The 19,997-nt window shown below is 42.8% G+C and overlaps 1 protein-coding gene across 1 annotated transcript in view; it reads left to right on the top strand.

Annotated features, from left to right (window-relative positions):
* Positions 1-19,997, top strand: part of LOC121568438 (glutamate receptor ionotropic, kainate 4-like) — a 180,740-nt gene that overhangs the window by 49,515 nt on the left and 111,228 nt on the right. The window contains exons 5-6 of the mRNA XM_045220923.1: positions 7,380-7,558; positions 18,486-18,539. Coding sequence (XP_045076858.1) covers positions 7,380-7,558; positions 18,486-18,539 — 233 coding nt within the window. The remainder of the gene's footprint in view (positions 1-7,379; positions 7,559-18,485; positions 18,540-19,997) is intronic.

Genomic DNA, 19,997 nt, shown 5'->3' with positions numbered 1-19,997 from the left:
TTTTCAGGTCTCTCCAGAGATGTTCGATCGGGTTCAAGTCCGGGCTCTGGATGGGCCACTCAAGGACATTCAGAGACTTGTCCTGAAGCCACTCCTGCGTTGTCTTGGCTGTGTGCTTAGGGTTGTTATCCTGTTGGAAGGTGAACCTTCGCCTCGGTCTGAGGTCCTGAGCGCTCGGGAGCAGGTTTTCATCAAGGATCACTCTGTACTTTGCTCCGTTCATTTTTCCCTTAATCCTGACTAGTCTCCCAGTCCCTGCTGCTATAAAACAACCCCACAGCATGATGCTGCCACCACCATGCTTCACCGTAGGGATGGTGCCAGGTTTCCTCCAGATGTGACGATTGGCGTTCAGGCCAAAGAGTTCAATCTTGGTTTCATCAGAGCAGAGAATCTTGTTTCTCATGGTCTGAGAGTCTTTAGGTGCCTTTTTGTCAACTCCAAGCGGGTTGTCATATGCCTTTTACTGAAGAGTGGCTTCCATTTGGCCACTCTACCATAAAGGCCTGATTGGTGGAGTGATGCAGAGATGGTTGTTCTTCTGGAAGGTTCTCCTGTCTCCACAGTGGAACTCTGGATCTTTGTCAGAGTGACCATTGGGTTCTTGGTCACCTCCCTGACCAAGGCCCTTCTCCCCCGATTGCTCAGTTTGGCCGGGCGGCCAGCTCTAGGAAGAGTCTTGGTGGTTCCAATCTTCTCCTATTTAAGAATGATGGAGGCCACTGTGTTCTTGGGGACCTTCAATGCTGCAGAAATGTTTTGGTACCCTTCCCCAGATCTGTGCCTCGACACAATCCTGTCTAAGCTCTACGGACAATTCCTTCGACCTCATGGCTTGGTTTTTGCTCTGACATGCACTGTCAACTGTGGGACCTTATATAGACAGGTGTGTGCCTTACCAAATCATGTCCAATCAATTGAATTTACCACAGGTGGACTCCAATCAAGTTGTAGAAACATCTCAAGGATGATCAATGGAAACAGGATGCACCTGAGCTCAATTTCGAGTCTCATAGCAAAGGGTCTGAATACTTATGTAAATATGTTTTTTTTTTGTGCACAAATCTCTAAAAACCTGTTTTGGCTTTGTCATTATGGGGTATTGTGTGTAGATTGATGAGGGAAAAAAATAATTTAATATTTTTTAGAATAAGGCTGTAACAAAATGTGGAAAAAGTCAATGGGTCTGAATACTTTCCGAATGCACTGTATGTCTATGTGTAATCAGGTCCCCAACATTGACAGGAGCACTCAAAACAAAAGACAATGACTAGATTGAATTGACAAAACTCGTAAATGGAATGAAATAAACCAAAACTTGTTTCTCACAAGTGTAGCATAGGTTGTGCGCTCTGCAAATAATGTGTCCACTGCGATAATGAGAATGGTAAGACTGGAATAATAATAAATTGAATGCATTAACAGAAATAAATGTTTAAATTAAATTAAAAATGTATGCACTCACTAACTGTAAGTCGCTCTGGATAAGAGCGTCTGCTAAATGACTAAAATGTAAATGTAATTATCATAACCAAACAAAGATTAGAAATTATAGGAATTAACGGTAAATGTGCTACTGGTGATATATGTAATGGGGAAGTGATATACACTAACAATCAAACGCAAACAATTGAGACAATGAAATAATGAAAAATGTGCACAGATTGGCGGGAGAGAGCGCATTCTGGGGAGAGAAGTGCGTTGCGCTGCATGGTCATTCTGACGTCTGCATTGGCCATTGTGCATTGTGTTTATACAGGATGTATTGCCCCTACCTACCGTCAACCAATCATGTCAATGCGGAGCTAATACAGAGCCCTCCACATTGTTACAACATTTGGGAGGCGCATGGCGATGCTCGATTTGGCCTCTGCATACCTCCTGAGGCTCCGTAATTGCGTCACACCATCCATATGGAGCTTCCGACCACATTTTTGGATCAAGCATAAATTGGCTTTTAGTCTAGGCCTCCGCAATGGATTAGTTCACTGAGATAGGCGCAAATATATAGACTAAAAAAATCTCGGTCGACCAATAGCCTATCGACCAAACAATTGACCAGTCGACTAATTGGGGTCAGCCCTAATATACACACACACACACACACACACACACACACACACACACACACACACACACACACACACACACACACACACACACACACACACACACACACACACACACACACACACACTATGTGGTCTTGGGATACAGTGCATTCAAACAGCTATCCCACTGACACACACACCCTTTTGAAGATGCAGAATCACCCTGCAGTGGATACACCCACACACAAACCTATGTATAACCCAAATGCATTTACTCTTGCATAATTCTTCCCCCCCCACAATGCATCATAATCTAGTAAAATGCAGGCAAATTACTTTGCTTTTCACATAGGCCATTAATGCATCTTCCTCTTTTATTCCAGTGTGATGTCGCATACACCTATCATCAAACACCTCCCTCCCTGAGATGATAATGTCATCTCTGAACTTAAAAAGAGAAATTCATGAAAATACCCAGTATGGATCCATGATCAAACCGCCAGACTCAAAGACGTCAAAGACAAAGCAAAAAAAAAGTATGAAAGAATGGAAGATTAAATCCCAGTCTGTTTCCACCCTTCTCCGTACATGAATCAGTGATTACAAGTACCCGTACAAAGTCACATTGACCCCATCTGCTACAGGCCAACTTTCCCCTTAATCAGCTTAGGGCATTGAAATGTGGCAGACTGGATTTCAGCTCTCGATTAGAACAGAGGAGCTCTCAGCTGGTACGAGCCCCCCAGCCCACCATCAACCACACCCCTCACTTATGTTCCAACCAACTTCAGAAAAGAATGGTTAAACGTTTGTGCCCATCCAAGCCAGTTAGACTGAAGTGTTACCCGAGAAACGGAGATAACAAGGAATAAAAGAGGAAAGATTAATTTTTTTGACGCCCACCAAAGGCTAAAGACGTTAGTGACTCAGAACTGCCTGGACTTTGATTCTTGACAGCGTCAAAACTAACTAATTAGTTGTTATTTTCCACTGGGTGTTTAAGCGTGTTGCTTTCAATCTGTCGTTTAACGGAGAGCTCATCAAACGATGTTGGTAATTAGCCCACAGACACATGACAGTTCTGCGCCTCGCAAGAGTTGTGAACTTCTGTGAAATATTGACATATCCATGAAGGGCGGCGATCTCACCATCTACAAGCTGTGTGAGATAGAAACCTCAAACTTTATAATGGCGGTTTCCTTTTTATATGTCTCGGTCTGAGCTCCTGTCTGTGTCGGTGTGGGCTAAGGGGGAATCGGTAAGGCTGCTGAGGGGAGCATGGCCCATCCCGTCCCTTCCTCGTCAGTGAGGAGAATGCCAGTCACTTTAGCTGATTGAGGGGAATCTAACCTTACTACTGGAATCGTACGTGGGGGGGAGGGAGCGTTTGTCTGGAATTGACACGGGGGGTTGTAGTGATTGCTCTGCCATGTGACCCCTTCTGCAGCGCCACTGTAAAATACCAGTGACGGCTTGGGCTCGGCAATGTGCTGGAGCAGTAGCAGTAGCCGCGGTAGCGTTAGCTGGCTGGCAGAGGCCCCACGACGCTCGGCGCTGGCCTCATTAATCAGCGCGGCCGGTGACAGCCTAATAGAGCGTGGCCAAGCGTGGCCGAGTCATGAATATTTCCCAGCCTGACCCTGGCTTCCTGGCTGAGAGAGAGAGAGAGAGAGAGAGAGAGAGAGAGAGAGAGAGAGAGAGAGAGAGAGAGAGAGAGAGAGAGAGAGAGAGAGAGAGAGAGAGAGAGAGAGAGAGAGAGAGAGAGAGAGAGAGAGAGAGAGAGAGAGAGAGAGAGAGAGAGAGAGAGAGAGAGAGAGAGAGAGAGAGAGAGAGAGAGAGAGAGAGAGAGAGAGAGGAGAGAGAGAGAGAGAGAGAGAGAGAGAGAGAGAGAGAGAGAGAGAGAGAGAGAGAGAGAGAGAGAGAGAGAGAGAGAGAGAGAGAGAGAGCCCACCCAAAGGCACAGCTAGCGCAAAGAAGGACACCCATTAATCTGGCTAACCTGCCTACTGCTATCGATGGCTGTGTGGTTGTGTGTCACCGCAATCATGGAGTAGTACAGTAGGACATAGAGAACCTAGCCACAGGGGTGGAGGAGGACTGTGTGGGAGAGTGGAGCGCTTTGTTAACAGGGAGGTTAGTGCATGGGAGGTCAGCTGGCGGGCAGCAGGGGTGGTGGAAGGGGACAAATCACCCACACTGTACTTCTTGGGGACTTGCTCAGACAAAACCTAGCGGGGACTAGGGGGCATCCTGGTCAACACAAAATCTTATGTTATGAATCTGCTATCATCTAACGTAGCATTTTATAATCTGAATTGAATGAGCTGGAAGTAAAGCAAATAGTACCCTTTGAATGTAAAACACCTGAAATGACTTCGCTGATGACATGCACCTCAGCAACCAACTCCTTATGTTTTTTATTGAGAGAAATTAGTCTCATCCAAATGTTTTAAAGGCACACACACACACATGCCAAGTTCTGGGCTTTCTTCACCTGTCAAGGTAGACGTTTGTGTCTCCTTGGAGCGGAACAATTATAGGATATGTTTGCTCAACGAACCGACTCTCTGCTCTGAAAATGAGTAATCTGTAATTAAAGTTGATCAAGAATGTCTCTCTGTCGCCGGAGAGAGCTGGATCAATAAACTCTTTGGGAAGACGGACCGGTTAACTGGGGTGATGAAGTGATTTAGCCGGTACCGGCAATGACTTGTTGTTGTTTGTTGTCTGGAGATCAAGCTGAGCAATCCTCCCGACGTGATGACATTTAGAGAAAGTTTCAATACGGATTATAATATATTTACAGATCCAGTAACAGCAGACATCAGCCCACCGTAAATGTCCCCATCAGAATAAATAGTTGCTGTGCTGTCAGTTCTGTTGCACTTCCTCCCTACTGAAAGAGAGCAGTGAGTGAGGAAACTGTGGAGATAAGATGGTTCCACCAAAGGCTCTAAACAGAGGGATGAGAGCTTCCTCCATTGGCTGTCCCTGGTTTTTCTTCTACGTTTCCCCTTCCTTTCCCCTGACCGAAGACACTAATTTGATGCGATACACAGCGTAATGGGATTTTGATGTGTGGTGCTGGGGGGGGGGCTTTTTTCTCCTCTTGATATTTTTTCTCGCTTTGGTGTTTAATGAGAACAAAGCCGAGGAGAGCCCTGGTCGGCTGTCTGCTCGTCTACCAGGATGAAAGATGGAAGAAAGTTCATTTTCAACAGGGAACGATGAGAAAGGATCACTCAGACCCACAACATCCCAAACTCCCCGTCCGTGCCCATTAACGAGCTCTACTGACATGCTGAACTGTTTATATAAGAGAGAGTGATAGACTATCAACTTTTTGATCTGTGTGGTTATATTCATGTACTGACACGTTACGAATGCCTAGACATTAGCACCTGTCCTATCCCAAGCACTCCAGTTAACGAATGCTGCAGGTCTGGAGGGAAAACTACATTTAAGCAATTTAACTCTCTTCCATTCGCCCATCAATCGATTAAATCACCCGATTTATCATGGTTATTCAGGTTCGGCCTGTTTAAAAAGTATATCTATCTTGTACTGTGAAATGCCATGAAATTCTGCAGACTGCACCCATTTGGTTGTACAGTACAGGGTTCCCGGACAGCAGGAGTCCAGCAGCCCAGTCCAACAGACTAGGGTGCAGCCAGTTGGGTGCTGTGTTGACACTGGCATGAACCTGGGATTGGTCCTGTCTGAGCAGTGTATTTGCATAGAGGCACTGAGTGCAGGAAGGTAAATGAGAGTGGGGGCTTTGTGAGAGCCCAGTGAAATGTGACGGCCTGTGAAAGGGGGAAATGACTGGCTGCCCAGACTGAGTGGCAGGCCCTACCTTTATCTGTCTGCCTGAGAGGCAGCATCAGGCAGTGCTACAGTATGTGTGGCCCATGCCAATGAGGCACACCACATGGCAGCATCAGACACCAACTGCTGCAGGGAGCAGCAGCACAGCCTAAACCAAGAAAACAGACTTCACACGTCTCTAACCTTCAACGGTCTCCCTTTTTCACGGCTAACCGAGAAACAGTGCCTCCCTGTTTTAGCATAATGATGTTCTTTTTGATTAGCATGGGTTCAACGTGAAGCGACATGGCTGCCAGAATAGATGTGACAAAGGTCAGGGCCACAAAAGAGATTGTGAAATGGAAAAGTACATACACCATTTTATTTCTGTTGCTTTGAATCATGCACAGCCTAGACACTAAACAGGTCTCTCCTGAGATTTCTTTCCCACTGGTTGAACGTAAGGGTATGACAGGAGGGGAAACTCCTGCTGTGAACACTGAGCAGCGTAGTGTGCTGTCTAATGTAATGTACTACATGTGAAATTGGCATGTGATGCCATGCAAGCAGGCAATGGAGATTGAGCAGGTTTTTAAGCCTCATCACAGATATGCTGAGTAACTCAACAGGTAACAGAGCTGACAGTCTCGGAGCAGACAGGCATCATTGCTGATGATTTGTGTTTCTAGGAGAGACAAACCGTTAAAGGCATTAGGATTCAATGAGTTGGAACACGTAGTGCCTTAGGAACAGCTGCTGCTGCTACTGCATGTAACCAAAGGAAGAAAACACTGATTATATGTACATTTCTACTATGATCCATGCTGGTCTCAGTTGTATTCTAATATACTGTATGTCTTGACTCCTATGAATGTATAGTTTCAGTGAAGTGCCACTGGAAACATATAACATAACTAAAGCGGGAAAAACCCACAGCAAAGGGATTATATCAAAATGACTTTTTCTACTATGATTAAGGCTTGGTATCCGTTGTATTGTAATTGTATTACAAGTTTCAGTAAAGTGCCACTGGAAACATATTCATTACCTCACTTATAATTAACCCATATCCAATCTCTTTAAAGCGGTTCTGGGAACTAAATGCTGGAGGTGGTCTTATATCACCTAGCAATTAATGACTTTATAATTAGCCGTTATTACAGGTCATCAGTTAAATTATTTTAGGTGGGAAGGATTTTAATGACCGTGTTATTGACAAACAAGGCATAAAAAGGGACTTTTTGTTTATCGAGCGAAAACAAAACATTGTCACGTCTCGTCAGAGACAGGCTAAAAATAGCGATTCACTGTTCTTTTTATGAATATGGTGTTTCTCACACAAAATAATGTCTTTGTATTTTTTTACTAATTCAATTGACCTTTTTTTGTACTTTTTGACTGTCAGTGCTAGTTCTCAGAAATGTGACTTTAATACCCAGAAATTCATTACAGATTACCCTTAGGAGATTAACTGTATACCTGCTCATAATAATATCACTGTCTTCGTCCCTGTCCCCACAGGCTTATTAAATCTGGAGAGACTGCTACGCCAGTTTCTCATCTCCAAGGAGACCCTATCGGTTCGCATGCTGGATGACAGCCAGGATCCCACACCCCTTCTCAAGGAGATCCGCGATGATAAGACTGCCACCATCATTGTGGACGCTAACGCAACAATGTCCCACATAATTTTGGAAAGGGTGAGTCTGTCTGTCATAACGATTTACAGTGAGCTCTTTCCCGATGTTCTTAGACATCTCAGCAGTAGCTGATGATGATAAAACAAATGTAAGATCTAAATGTCGATGCCATGATAAAGTTCAGGATCAAGGTTGATATTGAAAATAATTGAACAAGCTACAGGCTGAATCACTTACTGGTGAATGAGCGTTGGACTGAATGAAGGTTAACATGAAACATCCTTCACCGATCTGGTCTCCTGTACATAGGCATACTACCATGAATAAACCATGGAAGATATGTAACTCCATATTTGGAGACTAGAGTGGTATGCAAATTCAACTAGAGGAGGTTGTGCCCTTGGGCTTAGCACTTAAACCACTAGCGTACCGAAGAGTAGCAGGAGAGATGGGAAATATTGAGAAAATAAAACCAATGCTAGAGATGGGAAATATAGAGAAATTAAAAACAATGTAATTTGCTTTTTTTAGAAAAAGGTCTAGTCAGACAAATCATTTTACTTCAAGTGACAGGCGTGAGATGTAAATCATGTTCTGTTCTGTGATCATTCATTAATAATTGAGAAGTACATTCATCTGATTCATTTTTGTAAGATCAGAACGACTATGAAAAGAAGCAACCCTGCATCCTTAAATGGTTGATCTTTATAATATATACAATCCAAAACATCACAAACACCCATTAATATTGTTTGAGTATAAAGAAAATAGAAGAGCCAAGGTTTATTACTATTTTTCTTTTCTTTTCCCTTTCTGTTGGTAGCAACGACTTTCTTTGTTGATAAAATAACCTATTTTTCAATCATGGAATGATGAACTCTTTTTGAACTATTTATGCTTTCTATTGAAGGCACTCATCAAGTTATATATTGTGTGTTTATAAATCAAATAATAATTTGGTGGGTGCTTATATTTGTCCTATTTCACACGTGTATTAATAATGTGTTTTTTTGCATAACCCAACTCTCCCTGAGAGAGTGGGGACACAGCCAGGGTCTGCCATTATCAACAGCGACCCTGAAGCAAGTAGGGTTAAATGCCTTGCTCAAGGGCACATCGATAGATTTCTCATCATGTCAGCTCAGGGATTAGAACTAGCAACCTTTCAGTTACTGGCCCAGTGCTCTAACCGCTAGGCTACCTGTTGCCCCGTGAAATTGCCAGCTGAGATTGGCAGCTCCATGGAGATGCCAGGGATTGATCCTGGGGCCTCATACATGCAAAGCATTCACTCTACCACTAAGCTACATCCTCTCAGTTGTGAAGAGCTAGTCTGACAAACATAATAAGATCTAATTGGACATTCATATCAGATGAGACTATTCTTTGCAGTAAACTGTCAATATGACCTTTCAATGATGTCTGTTTCCACTAATAACAACCATACCTGAAGTGAACAGAGAAGTTAGCAATTAAAGCAACAAAATAGAATACTCTGTAGCTTTGCAGAGTTCTTCCGACACCAACATGATGTTAATAATTTGGGTGATAGGACAAGACTCCTGCTATCCATTTTAAAGAGCTAAGATTAGATCTAAAAGGTGACAGAAACACAGGTGAAAGGCAGCTTGCAGCATATGGCCATGTCGTAATTAAAACATAGAGATTGAATGCATGGCTGCAGTGAAGGAGACAATGACTAAAGGGAAATGGAGAGAGAGAGACAGAGAGACGAACAAAGAGACAGACAGAGAGACAGACAGAGCGACAGCGAGACAGAGACAGAGACCGAGAGAGATAGCAATTGAGCACTGGCTAAGGGTGCATTCTAGAGTTGAATATTTTCCCAGTATTTTACAAATGTTCCATCCAGAGAATGAATCACTTTTCTCCCGAAAATTCAAGCCTGATGTTACCTGAGCCTGATGAGCCATACATTAAAGACATTTTATGAGCCCAAGCCCAAATGATTGTGTCGTTATCCAATACATATATGATATATAGGCTACTGCATTTACGCACGACAGAAAAACATAAAACCCATAGGTAACTAGCTATATGCTCTCTTGGGTAAATAAATGAAACAAGCTCCAGTAGGCTAATCATTTTGAGTGTGAACTGTATTACTGTACCGTATTGTATTATACTGTATTATATGGACTGGAATTACGCACATCGTTCAAAACATGATAAAATTGAGAGAACGTGATTCTGGTGCAGCACATGCAGCCTACAAAGTTACAAGCATAGGCTAGCGAATTTGATTTTAATTTTGAAATATAATAGGGCCTATTTGTATAATTAGTAGGCAAACGCGTATACAGTGCATTCGAAGGTATTCAGACCCCTTGAGTTTTTACACATTTCAGCCTTATTCTAAAATTGATTAAATTGTTTTTTTCCCCCTCATCAATCTACACACAATACCCCATAATGACAAATCCAAAACAGGCTTTTATATTTTCCCTAATGTTATTAGCCTACCTCTTCTTTCTCTCTCTATTGTTGCCTCATTCCTTCCTCGCTTTCAACAGTTAAATGAAATAAGTTCCGCTCTCCTTATCTTCATTATTCTAATGACATGCTTGAATAATATAGGAATAGGACTAGATGCAGACAGCTTTCACTTCTCTTCACAAAGATTGAATGGTTATGGGTCTGAATAAATAACTACTATAGCCCACCGCCATCGTGCGTTCGCTCTTCTTTCAAACTACCTGTGAGTTCTATTGGCTGCTGTATTTAACATTCAGAAAACAAGAGCTTGCGTCCCTCTTTGAATTGTCTATTGGTATAAGAAATGCAAAAAAACGTATGTCCAGCAAGCTATTCTAGTCAAGCTTTTCCTGCAGGGACTCCAAGAGCTAAGGAGCGTTTTTTAAGGAGAGAGGCCAGCGGAGCACAGGTGAGTGCGAATTGCACAAGAGACAGGGGCTAGTTAGAAGCTTATTATGCATAACCCATCATTCATTATCTAAATATATGGCTAATACTGCACTGAATGTATTACCTGAAAGAGGTAGGCTAGGATATATATATACACTACATGACCAAAAGTATGTGGACACCTGCTCGTCAAACATCTCATTCCAAAATCATGGGCATTAATATGGAGTTGGTCCCCACTTTGCTGCTATAACAGCCGCCACTCTTCTGGGAAGGCTTTCCACTAGAAGTTGGAACATTGCTGCAGGGACTTGCCTCCATTCAGCCACAAAAGCATTAGTGAGGTCGGGCACTGATGTTGGGCGATTAGGCCTGGCTCGAAGTCGGTGTTCCAATTCATCCCAAAGGTGTTCGATGGGGTTGAGGTCAGTGCTCTGTGCAGGCCAATCAAGTTCTTCCACACTGATCTCGACAAACCATTTCTGTATGGACCTTGCTTTGTGCACAGGGGCATTGTCATGTTGAAACAGGAATGGACCTTCCCCAAACTGTTGCCACAAAGTTGGAAGCACAGAATCGTCAAGAATGTCATTGTATGCCGTAGCGTTACGATTTCCTTTCACTGGAACTAAGGGGCCTAGCACGAACCAATGAAAAACAGCCCCAGACCATTATTCCTCCTCCACCAAACTTTACAGTTGGCACAATGCATTCGGGCAGGTAGTGTTCTCCTGGCGTCCACCAAACCCAGATTAGTCCGTCGGACTGCCAGATGGTGAAGCATGATTAATTACGCCAGAGAACGCATTTCCACTGCTCTAGAGTCCAATGGCAGCAAGCTTTACACCATTCCAGCCGACGCTTGGTGATTTTAGGCTTCTGTGTGGCCATGGAAACACATTTCATGAAGCTCCCGACGAACAGTTATTGTGCTGACGTTGCTTACAGAGGCAGTTTGGAACTCGGTAGTGAGTGTTGCAACCGACGACATACAATACGCGCTTCATCACTCGTCGGTCCCGTTCTGTGAGCATGTGGGGCCTACCACTTCGCGGCTGAGCCATTGTTGCTTCTAGATGTTTCGCATATACACTACCAGTCAAAAGTTTAGACACACCTACTCATTCCAGGGTTTTTCTTCATTTTTACTATTTTCTACATTGTAGAATAATAGTGAAGACATCAAAACTATGAAATAACACATGTGGAATCATGTAGTAACCAAAGAAGTGTTAAACAAATCAAAATATATTTGAGATTTGAGATTCTTCAAAGTAGTCACCCTTTACCTTGATGACAACTTTGCACACTCTTGGTATTCTCTCAACCAGCTTCATGAGGAATGCTTTTCCAACAGTCTTGAAGCAGTTCCCACATATGCTGAGCACTTGTTGGCTGCTTTTCCTTCACTTTGCGGTCCAATTCATCCCAAACCATCTCAGTTGGGTTGAGGTCGGGTGATTGTGGAGGCCAGGTCATCTGATGCAGCACTCCATCACTCTCCTTGGTCCAATAGCCCTTACACAGCCTGGAGGTGTGTTTTGGGTCGTTGTCCTGTTGAAAAACAAATGATACTACCACTAAGTGCAAACCAGATGGGATGGCGTATTGCTGCAGAATGCTGTGGTAGCCATGCTGGTTAAGTGTGCCTTGAATTCTAAATGAATCACTGACAGTGTCACAAGCAAAGCACCCCCACACCATCACACCTCCTCCTCCATGCTTCACGGTGGGAACCACACATGCAGAGATCATCCGTTCACCTACTCTGCATCTCACAAAAAAAATTCTAAAGTTTGGACAGATTTAATGTCCATTGCTCATGTTTTCTTGGCCCAAGCATGTCACATTGCTCGTGTTTCTTGGCCCAAACAAGTCTCATCTTCTTATTGGTGTCCTTTAGTAGTGGTTTCTTTGCAGCATTCGACCATGAAGGCCTGATTCACGCAGTCTCCTCTGAACAGTTGATATTGAGATGTGTCTGTTACTTGAACTCTGTGAAGCATTTATTTGGGCTGCAATCTGAGGTGCAGTTAACTCTATTGAACTTATCCTCTGCAGTAGAGGTAACTCTGGGTCTTCCTTTCCTGTGGTGGTCCTCATGAGAGGCAGTTTCATCATAGCGCTTGATGGTTTTTCCAACTGCACTTGAAGAAACTTTCAAAGGTCTTGACATTTTCCAGATTGACTGAGCTTCATGTCTTAAAGTAATGATTTACCGGTTTCTCGCAGTTATTCATTCCAGGAAAAGGGAGTGGTTTTGGGCGGTAAATCTCGGGAACCAACCAGGTTTCTGCCATTCAACCCTACTGCATGCCAGTGCCATAGCAGGACTGGCACTGGAAAAGCCAATCCCTCACAATATCCTCTAAGGAGACAAGCAAAAATTTGCCTGGGTTCCCGTCCGCATCGCTCTGGCCAAATGCCACGCCCACTAAAGTTTTTTCTCCACAATAAGTCTGGATTTGCTCCCTCCCCGGCGACTTCTCGAATGCAAACACATTCAAACCATTTGGGTTGGGCCAGAGCCGGCCTACACAAATCATGAATCACATAATTTTGAGTGATCGATAGAGCAGCGAAATTAAATTCAGGGTGAGTCATCAGGCAAATCTAAAATCCCTGCCCCAATGAATATTTCTCTACATTTTTTTCTCTCCCTCTAAAGTATTGCTCTCTCCCTCACTCACTCCCTCACTCCCTCCCTCCCTCCCTCCCTCCCTGATTAGTTTTTATTTTATCATATTTCTATATTCAGTTCTTACTGTATTATTTCTCTGCCCCTTTCCTCTTCAGTCTCAATCTTTCCCTCAATCAGAGATACCGATGGCTGTTGCCAGGCATCCTGTCGCCATGGCAACTCGGGGGCAGAGAGTAACAACACACAGGAGCTGGGATTTATTTCTATATCTACGCCTCTGTCCTACAGTCGCTCCATCCTCTATTATCATTCCTCTGTCTTCTACTCCTCCTTTTCTGTGGATAGTTTGTTGGCACGCAGCCCGCTCATGAGGAGAGGATGTTGGCCAAGCAAATAAATTATGTTTGCCAACATTTTTTGCTACACTGAGTATTTAATTACATGGTCAACTGTAAGAACTTTGTAGAAAAGAGTCTACGCTTATGCAGGGACCCATATTATCTTCCCGCAGGACATTCTATCCTCTTTGTTTCTGGATGTTTACATCTTTCGTTAGAATGCTGGTCAGCCAGAGGTCGACTTCTTCCACTGAAGACAGTGGGATTTCTTTCAATACTCTCAAAAGTGTTAATTTAACACTGGATCAGTGGGACTCATATATGCTCTGTGAAAGTGTTACATTTAACACTACAATAGTTAAATACACCGTTTGTGAGGCTTCAGCTTTAGCATCACTGAATGTAATCTCGATATCTCAGCCCCCCATGTTGTCCTACTATACAAGGCTGCGGTTGGATTTGCTCAGATATTGTGCTCAGCATGGGTTGTGCAATAACTATACGCCCCAAAACAAACTATATGCCCCAAAACAAACTATACGCCCCAAAACAAAAACCAGGGGCTATAAGAATAACAGAAAGCTGAAGGTTGGATTTGTGCCAGCCATTATTTATATTTGTAGACTTGGTGTACTGACCTGTACTGCAAGTTTAAATACATTTTAAATGTGATTAAAAAGCTGGTAAACTTAAAAAGCTGTTACAAAAGCTGGTAAACTCTGCCATATGTTGTCCTATTGGCTGTCATTCTCAACACTTCAAGATCAAGACTTAGAACAAAGTGCATTTTGCAGTGCAGTGTCCTTCTCCACTAAATGCTGTAATTTGACTTACATTGACCTGACAATCTGATACAAATGTTAACAAACTAGCAAATAACGTATCAGGTGGTGGGTTTCCTCTTATTAGCAACTATTAAAATAATAACAACCATAGAATCAAAAGATAATGACTCAGTGTCATGGACGTGATCACATACACAGTGCTGTGAAAAAGTATTTGCCTCCTTTCTAATTTTCTCTACTTTTGCATATTGTTGATACTGAATGTTATCAGATCTTCAACCAAAACCTAATATTCCATAAAGGGAACCTGAGTGAACAAATAACACAACAACTAAATACTTTTTTCATTTATTTAATCAACAAAGTTATGCAACACCCAATGCCCCTGTGTGAAAAAGTTATTGCCCCCTTACACTCAATAACTGGTTGTGCTGAGTTAAAGCAGTTCTGCATGCAAGAGTGGGCTTAAATTCATCCACAGCAATGTAAGAGACTGATCAACAACTACAGGAAGCATTTGGTTGCAGTCATTGCAGCTAAAGGTGACACAACCAGTTATTGAGTGTAAGGGGGCAATTACTTTTTCACACAGGGGGATTGGGTGTTGCATAACTTTGTTAATTAAATAAATACAGTTTGTAAACTCAGGTTCCCTTTATCTAATATTAGGTTTTGGTTGAAGATCTGATAACCTTCAGTATCAAAAATATGCAAAAATAGAGAAAATCAGAAAGGGGGAAAATAATTTTAATCGCCCCTGTATCTTCTCACAAATCAAGACACAAAAAACGTCATCCCGTCGCTTGACTACTTGACCTATAATAACCCATGACCTGTAGATAGAATGTAATTGTTTTCTTGTAGGAAATAAGGATTTTATTTATTTATCAGAGAACAATTTAAAACAAACACACAGAAATACTGTTCAGAGATCGTTATTTTAAAATACTGTGACTGTCACATGTTATTGAAAACATCTCTATCTAGCCTCTGTTTCCTTGGAGACCAAGGCTGTATCTCATTCTGGGAAAGTTACGCCCCTCTCACCTTGTTCTTGCTATCTTCACTAGCTAGTATTTGTGCATAATCTTTCCTGATTAACTTATTATAAAGAGACATTGTTGGTAAAACTGCTGGCTTTATTAAAGGAGGAAAGGAATGACTAAGCATATCATTTATTTGTTTATGTGTTTGCTATCCCCCTTTTGGGGAACACATTGTTTGGGATTATTTCGCCACAAACATCTACCTGTTTGAATCATATTGGTTTTTGCTGTAAGGCCTCTTTGGATAAATCAATTTTCATGCCAGAAGAACCTGCAGCTCTTGGGAACTGGAACCTGCGGCTCTTTGTACCCCTGAGGTACAGGTAGAGAATCCAACAAGCTCTCACAGTCCTACATCAGAATTAGACGTTCAACCATGTTTCCAAATGTCAATTTTCGAAGTGTTCGGGTTAAGTTCAGAAATTAACTCAAAATTCTTAAGGTTAGGCATTAACTCTGAATGGTTAAGGTAAGGGTTAAGGTTTTGGATAGGCTTAAAACCAAAAATATCAAAAACAACTTTCTATTGCTGGATTCGAACATGCACCCTTTGGAATAAGAGGCAGATGCAAGACGCCCATCCACCATCCCCGTCCACATCTCCTGACATCCTCAGACATGGATGGACATCGAATACTGACTTGTATCACAGGTGACCTGGCTGAGAATATCTTAGGTGAAATGTGTGTGGGTGGTTGAACAGAGACCTACTGTAACTTCCATTGAATGAGATCCAGGAGTCAAGCCTTGTTGAACAGTTTCCCTTGATATACTGTACTCTATGAAATATGGTTTTTCTTTTCTGATGTATTTCAGATGTAAGTCAGACTAGGCTGATTGGAAAACATGTTTTTAAAAAGCTTTGTGTTGCACCTTTTTCCACAGTTCACATTGGTTGAAACATTCAACGAATTGGGTGGAACACTATACCAAAACAAATATGCTAAAAGAAACTAAACTCTAGAAAGTTCACCTTGTCCTTCACAACCAGTGCTTGCTGCTGAGGCTTTGATTAAATCAAATCCTAAAGTATTGAGCAGCATACTAAAATATCGTATTATTAATTGCTCCAAAGAGAGACCGTCATTAGATAAGAATATGTCATGTCTTATCAAGAAGTGGGTGGATTTGATCTCCCGCTGTGTAATCGAGCAGGAGACTGCAGAGAATCTCTGACCTGTCTCACTTTTCTCTCTCTCTTTATCTCTCTCTCCAACCCTTCTTTCTCTTTCCCTTTTTCCACATTTTGTTACGTTACAGCCTTATTCTAAAATGGATTGAATAAAAAAAATCTTCATCAATCTACACACAATACCCCATAATTACAAAGCAAAAACAGGCTTTTAGAATTTTTTAAATAAAAAACTGAAATACCTTATTTACACAGATATATTCAGACCCTTTGCTATAAGACTCGAAATTGAGCTCAGGTGCATCCTGTTTCCATTGATCATCAATGAGATGTTTCTACAACTTGATTGGAGTCCACCTGTGGTAAATTCATTGATTGGACATGATTTGGAAAGGCACAGACCTGTCTATATAAGGTCCCACAGTCAGAGCAAAAACCAAGCCATGAGGTCGAAGGAATTGTCCGTAGAGCTCCGAGACAGGATTGTGTTGAGGCACAGATCTGGGGAAGGGAACTAAAAAATATCTGCAGCATTGAAGGTCCCCAAGAACACAGTGAGCCCCATCATTCTTAAATGGAAGACGTTTGGAACCACCAAGACTCTTCCTAGAGCTGGCCGCCCAGCCAAACTGAGCAATCGGGGGTGAAGGGCCTTGGTCAGGGAGGTGACCAAGAACCCGATGGTCACTCCAGAGTTCCTCTGTGGAGATGGGAGAACCTTCCAGAAGGACAACCATCTCTGCATCATTCCACCAATCAGACCTTTATTGTAGAGTGTCCAGACGAAAACCATGAAAAAAAAGATTATCTGGTCTGATGAAACCAAGATTGAACTCTTTGGCCTGAATGCCAAGCGTCACATCTGGAGGAAACCTGGCACCATCCCTACGGTGAAGCATGGTGGTGGCAGCATCATGCTGTGGGGATGTTTTTCAGTGGCAGGGACTGGGAGGCTAGTCAGGATAGAGGGAAAGATGAACGGAGCAAAGTACAGAGAGATCCTTGATAAAAATCTACTCCAGAGTGCTCATGACCTCAGACTGGGGCAAAGGTTCACCTTCCAACAGGACAACGACCGTAAGCACACAGCCAATACAACGCAGGAGTGGCTTCGAGACAAGTCTCTGAATGTCCTTGAGTTGACCAGCCAGAGGCCGGACTTGAACCCGATCTAACATATCTGGAGAGACCTGAAAATAGCTGTGCAGTGATGCTCTCCATCCAACCTGACAGAGCTTGAGAGGATCTGCAGAGAAGAATGGGAGAAGCTCCCCAAATACAGGTGTGCCAAGCATGTAGTGTCATACCCAAGAAGACTCAAGGCTGTAAATGTGATATTTCAGTTTTTTTCCAAATCATGTCAAATCAATTGAACTTACCACAAGTGGAGAAACATCTCAAGGATGATCAATGGAAAATGTGCAAACAATCTGTTTTTGCTTTGTCATCATGGGGTATTGTGTATAGATTGATGAGGGAAAAAATATATTGAATACATTTTAGGATAAGGCTGTAATGTAACAAAATGTGGAAAAAGTCAAGGGGTCTGAATACTTTCCGAATGCACTGTATATACGCTGAGTATACAAAACATTCAGAACACCTGCGCTTTCCATGACATAGACTGACCAGGTGATTCCAGGTGAAAGCTATGATCCCTTATTGATGTCACTTGTTAAATCCACTTCAATCAGTGTAGATGAAGGGGAGGAGACAGGTTAAAGAAGGATTTTTAAGCCTTGAGACAATTGAGACATGGTGTATGTGTGCCAAAGTGCCTTTGAATGGTGTATGGTATTAGGTGCCAGGCGCACCGGTTTGTGTCAAGAACTGCAACGCTGCTGGGTTTTTCACGCTCAACAGTTTCCCGTGTGTATCAAGAATGGTCCACCACCCAAAAGACATCCAGCCAACTTCACACAACTGTGAGAAGCATTGGAGTCAACATGGGCCAGCATCCCTGTGGAATGCTTTCGACACCTTGTAGTCCATGTCCCGACAAATTGAGGCTGTTCTGAGGGCTAAAGGGGGTGCAACTCAATATTAGGAAGGTGTTCCTAATGTTTTGTAGACTAAGTGTATATCAGCTTCTCAATATATATTCCTATCTCTTTCTTTCCCTCTCTCTCCCCCCTCATCTCTCTCTGTCTTTCTTCCAGGCGTCTGAGCTGGGCATGCTGTCCGTCTACTACACCTACATCTTCACCTCGCTGGTAAGGAGATGGGGTCTGCTGCTGCTACTTGCTAATGGAAATTGATGATGTTGGTAACACTTTGCACTAATGGTCCTGTAGAGATGATTCATATTGGCCTGATTGATGACTCATTAATGGGCTGCTGGAGCCCATGTTTTCCTCTTCCTCTCACCCAGTTGCTCGGATCCCCATGTCTTTTTTTGCCACTGGGTGCTGGGGGGCAAGAGAGGGGGGATCATTGTGGAGAATGATGATCCACACCCTCAATTTCCTCAACGAAGCATCATACAGCTCCATCCCTACAGGAAGAAGAGACCACTCGTTATTTATGTAATGCTCTTTCAATGTTCAGTTAATCACCCCTGTCCGTGCCAACGTCGCAATATTCCCTCGAAATGACATACACACACACACACACACTGCTCAGCTGATCTTTCTCCACAAATGGCAGCTTTTGATTATGCCTATTTTCAACATGTAAAGAATACTGTTCGCTATACTTCCAAGTAATCAGGGAGTCAGATCACTTTATTCTGCTCCCACACAGAGGTGTGTAATCGTGGGTCTTTCTTCGGCAGGTAGAGTGAGTAATTACCCATTCCATTCATGTTGGGGGTGGGGAGAATGGGTGAGGGGGGAGATGCCCCCCTTAGCAATGCCTACCATGCTGTATGAAAAATCATTCCCCACTCTCTTGAGCACTATGTTTTGACATTACCACAGTGCTTAAGTACTTTTTTAAATGTGTTTTTAAAATATATGGTGGTTGGCCCAAAACAGACATTTTTTAAACATTTACAACAGAAAATGAGCATTTCTTATTGAACAAGTCCAGGTAGTCCCTCCCTATTTCAGTCAGTTTTCTTCCAGTTGGTGCCTAATGAACACGACCCTGGTGTGTAACATAGGTGTCAGTCCTGGTGCCTATGATGGCAGGCAGAATGGCTGTGGGGCACTTTATTAAATTAAATCCCATGTCCCCGATAATGCAGCAGCCCAATTTGTGCGTCAGCTGGGGGAGTAGACATTTGTAATTTGTCACTAGCTTAGATGTGGTGATAGGACAGTTTTGTGATCAGCCGCTCCAGAGGATGAGAGATAGTCACTCCTCACATCCTCTGTGTTATATATCATCTCTCTCTGTCTCTGTCTCTGTCTCTGTCTCTGTCTCTGTCTCTGTCTCTCTCTCTCTCGCATCCCTGACTGTCACCTCCACCTGCATTGATCTGTCTGGGAAGTTGGAACGTATTCAAATTGGTATGTGTGGTAGGTAATCCAGAGATCTTAACAGATACAGTGGGTCTCGTTTGGATGCAACACATTTGTGAGTTTAAAATACTGAAGCTGTGAATAGTTTATAATTCATTAAGATTAACCAAGGTATTCAAAAAGTAACATCCTGGAATGCAGTCATCCAAATTTGAATTTGAACTTGACCATAATCAACACTTTAGATGTTTTTTTGATTCACTAACA

This window comes from Coregonus clupeaformis, chromosome 6 (genome assembly GCF_020615455.1).
Source record: "Coregonus clupeaformis isolate EN_2021a chromosome 6, ASM2061545v1, whole genome shotgun sequence".
Lineage (NCBI taxonomy): Eukaryota > Metazoa > Chordata > Actinopteri > Salmoniformes > Salmonidae > Coregonus > Coregonus clupeaformis.
The sequence above is the reverse complement of the archived record's forward strand: the minus strand, read 5'-3'. Positions and strand labels throughout refer to the sequence as shown.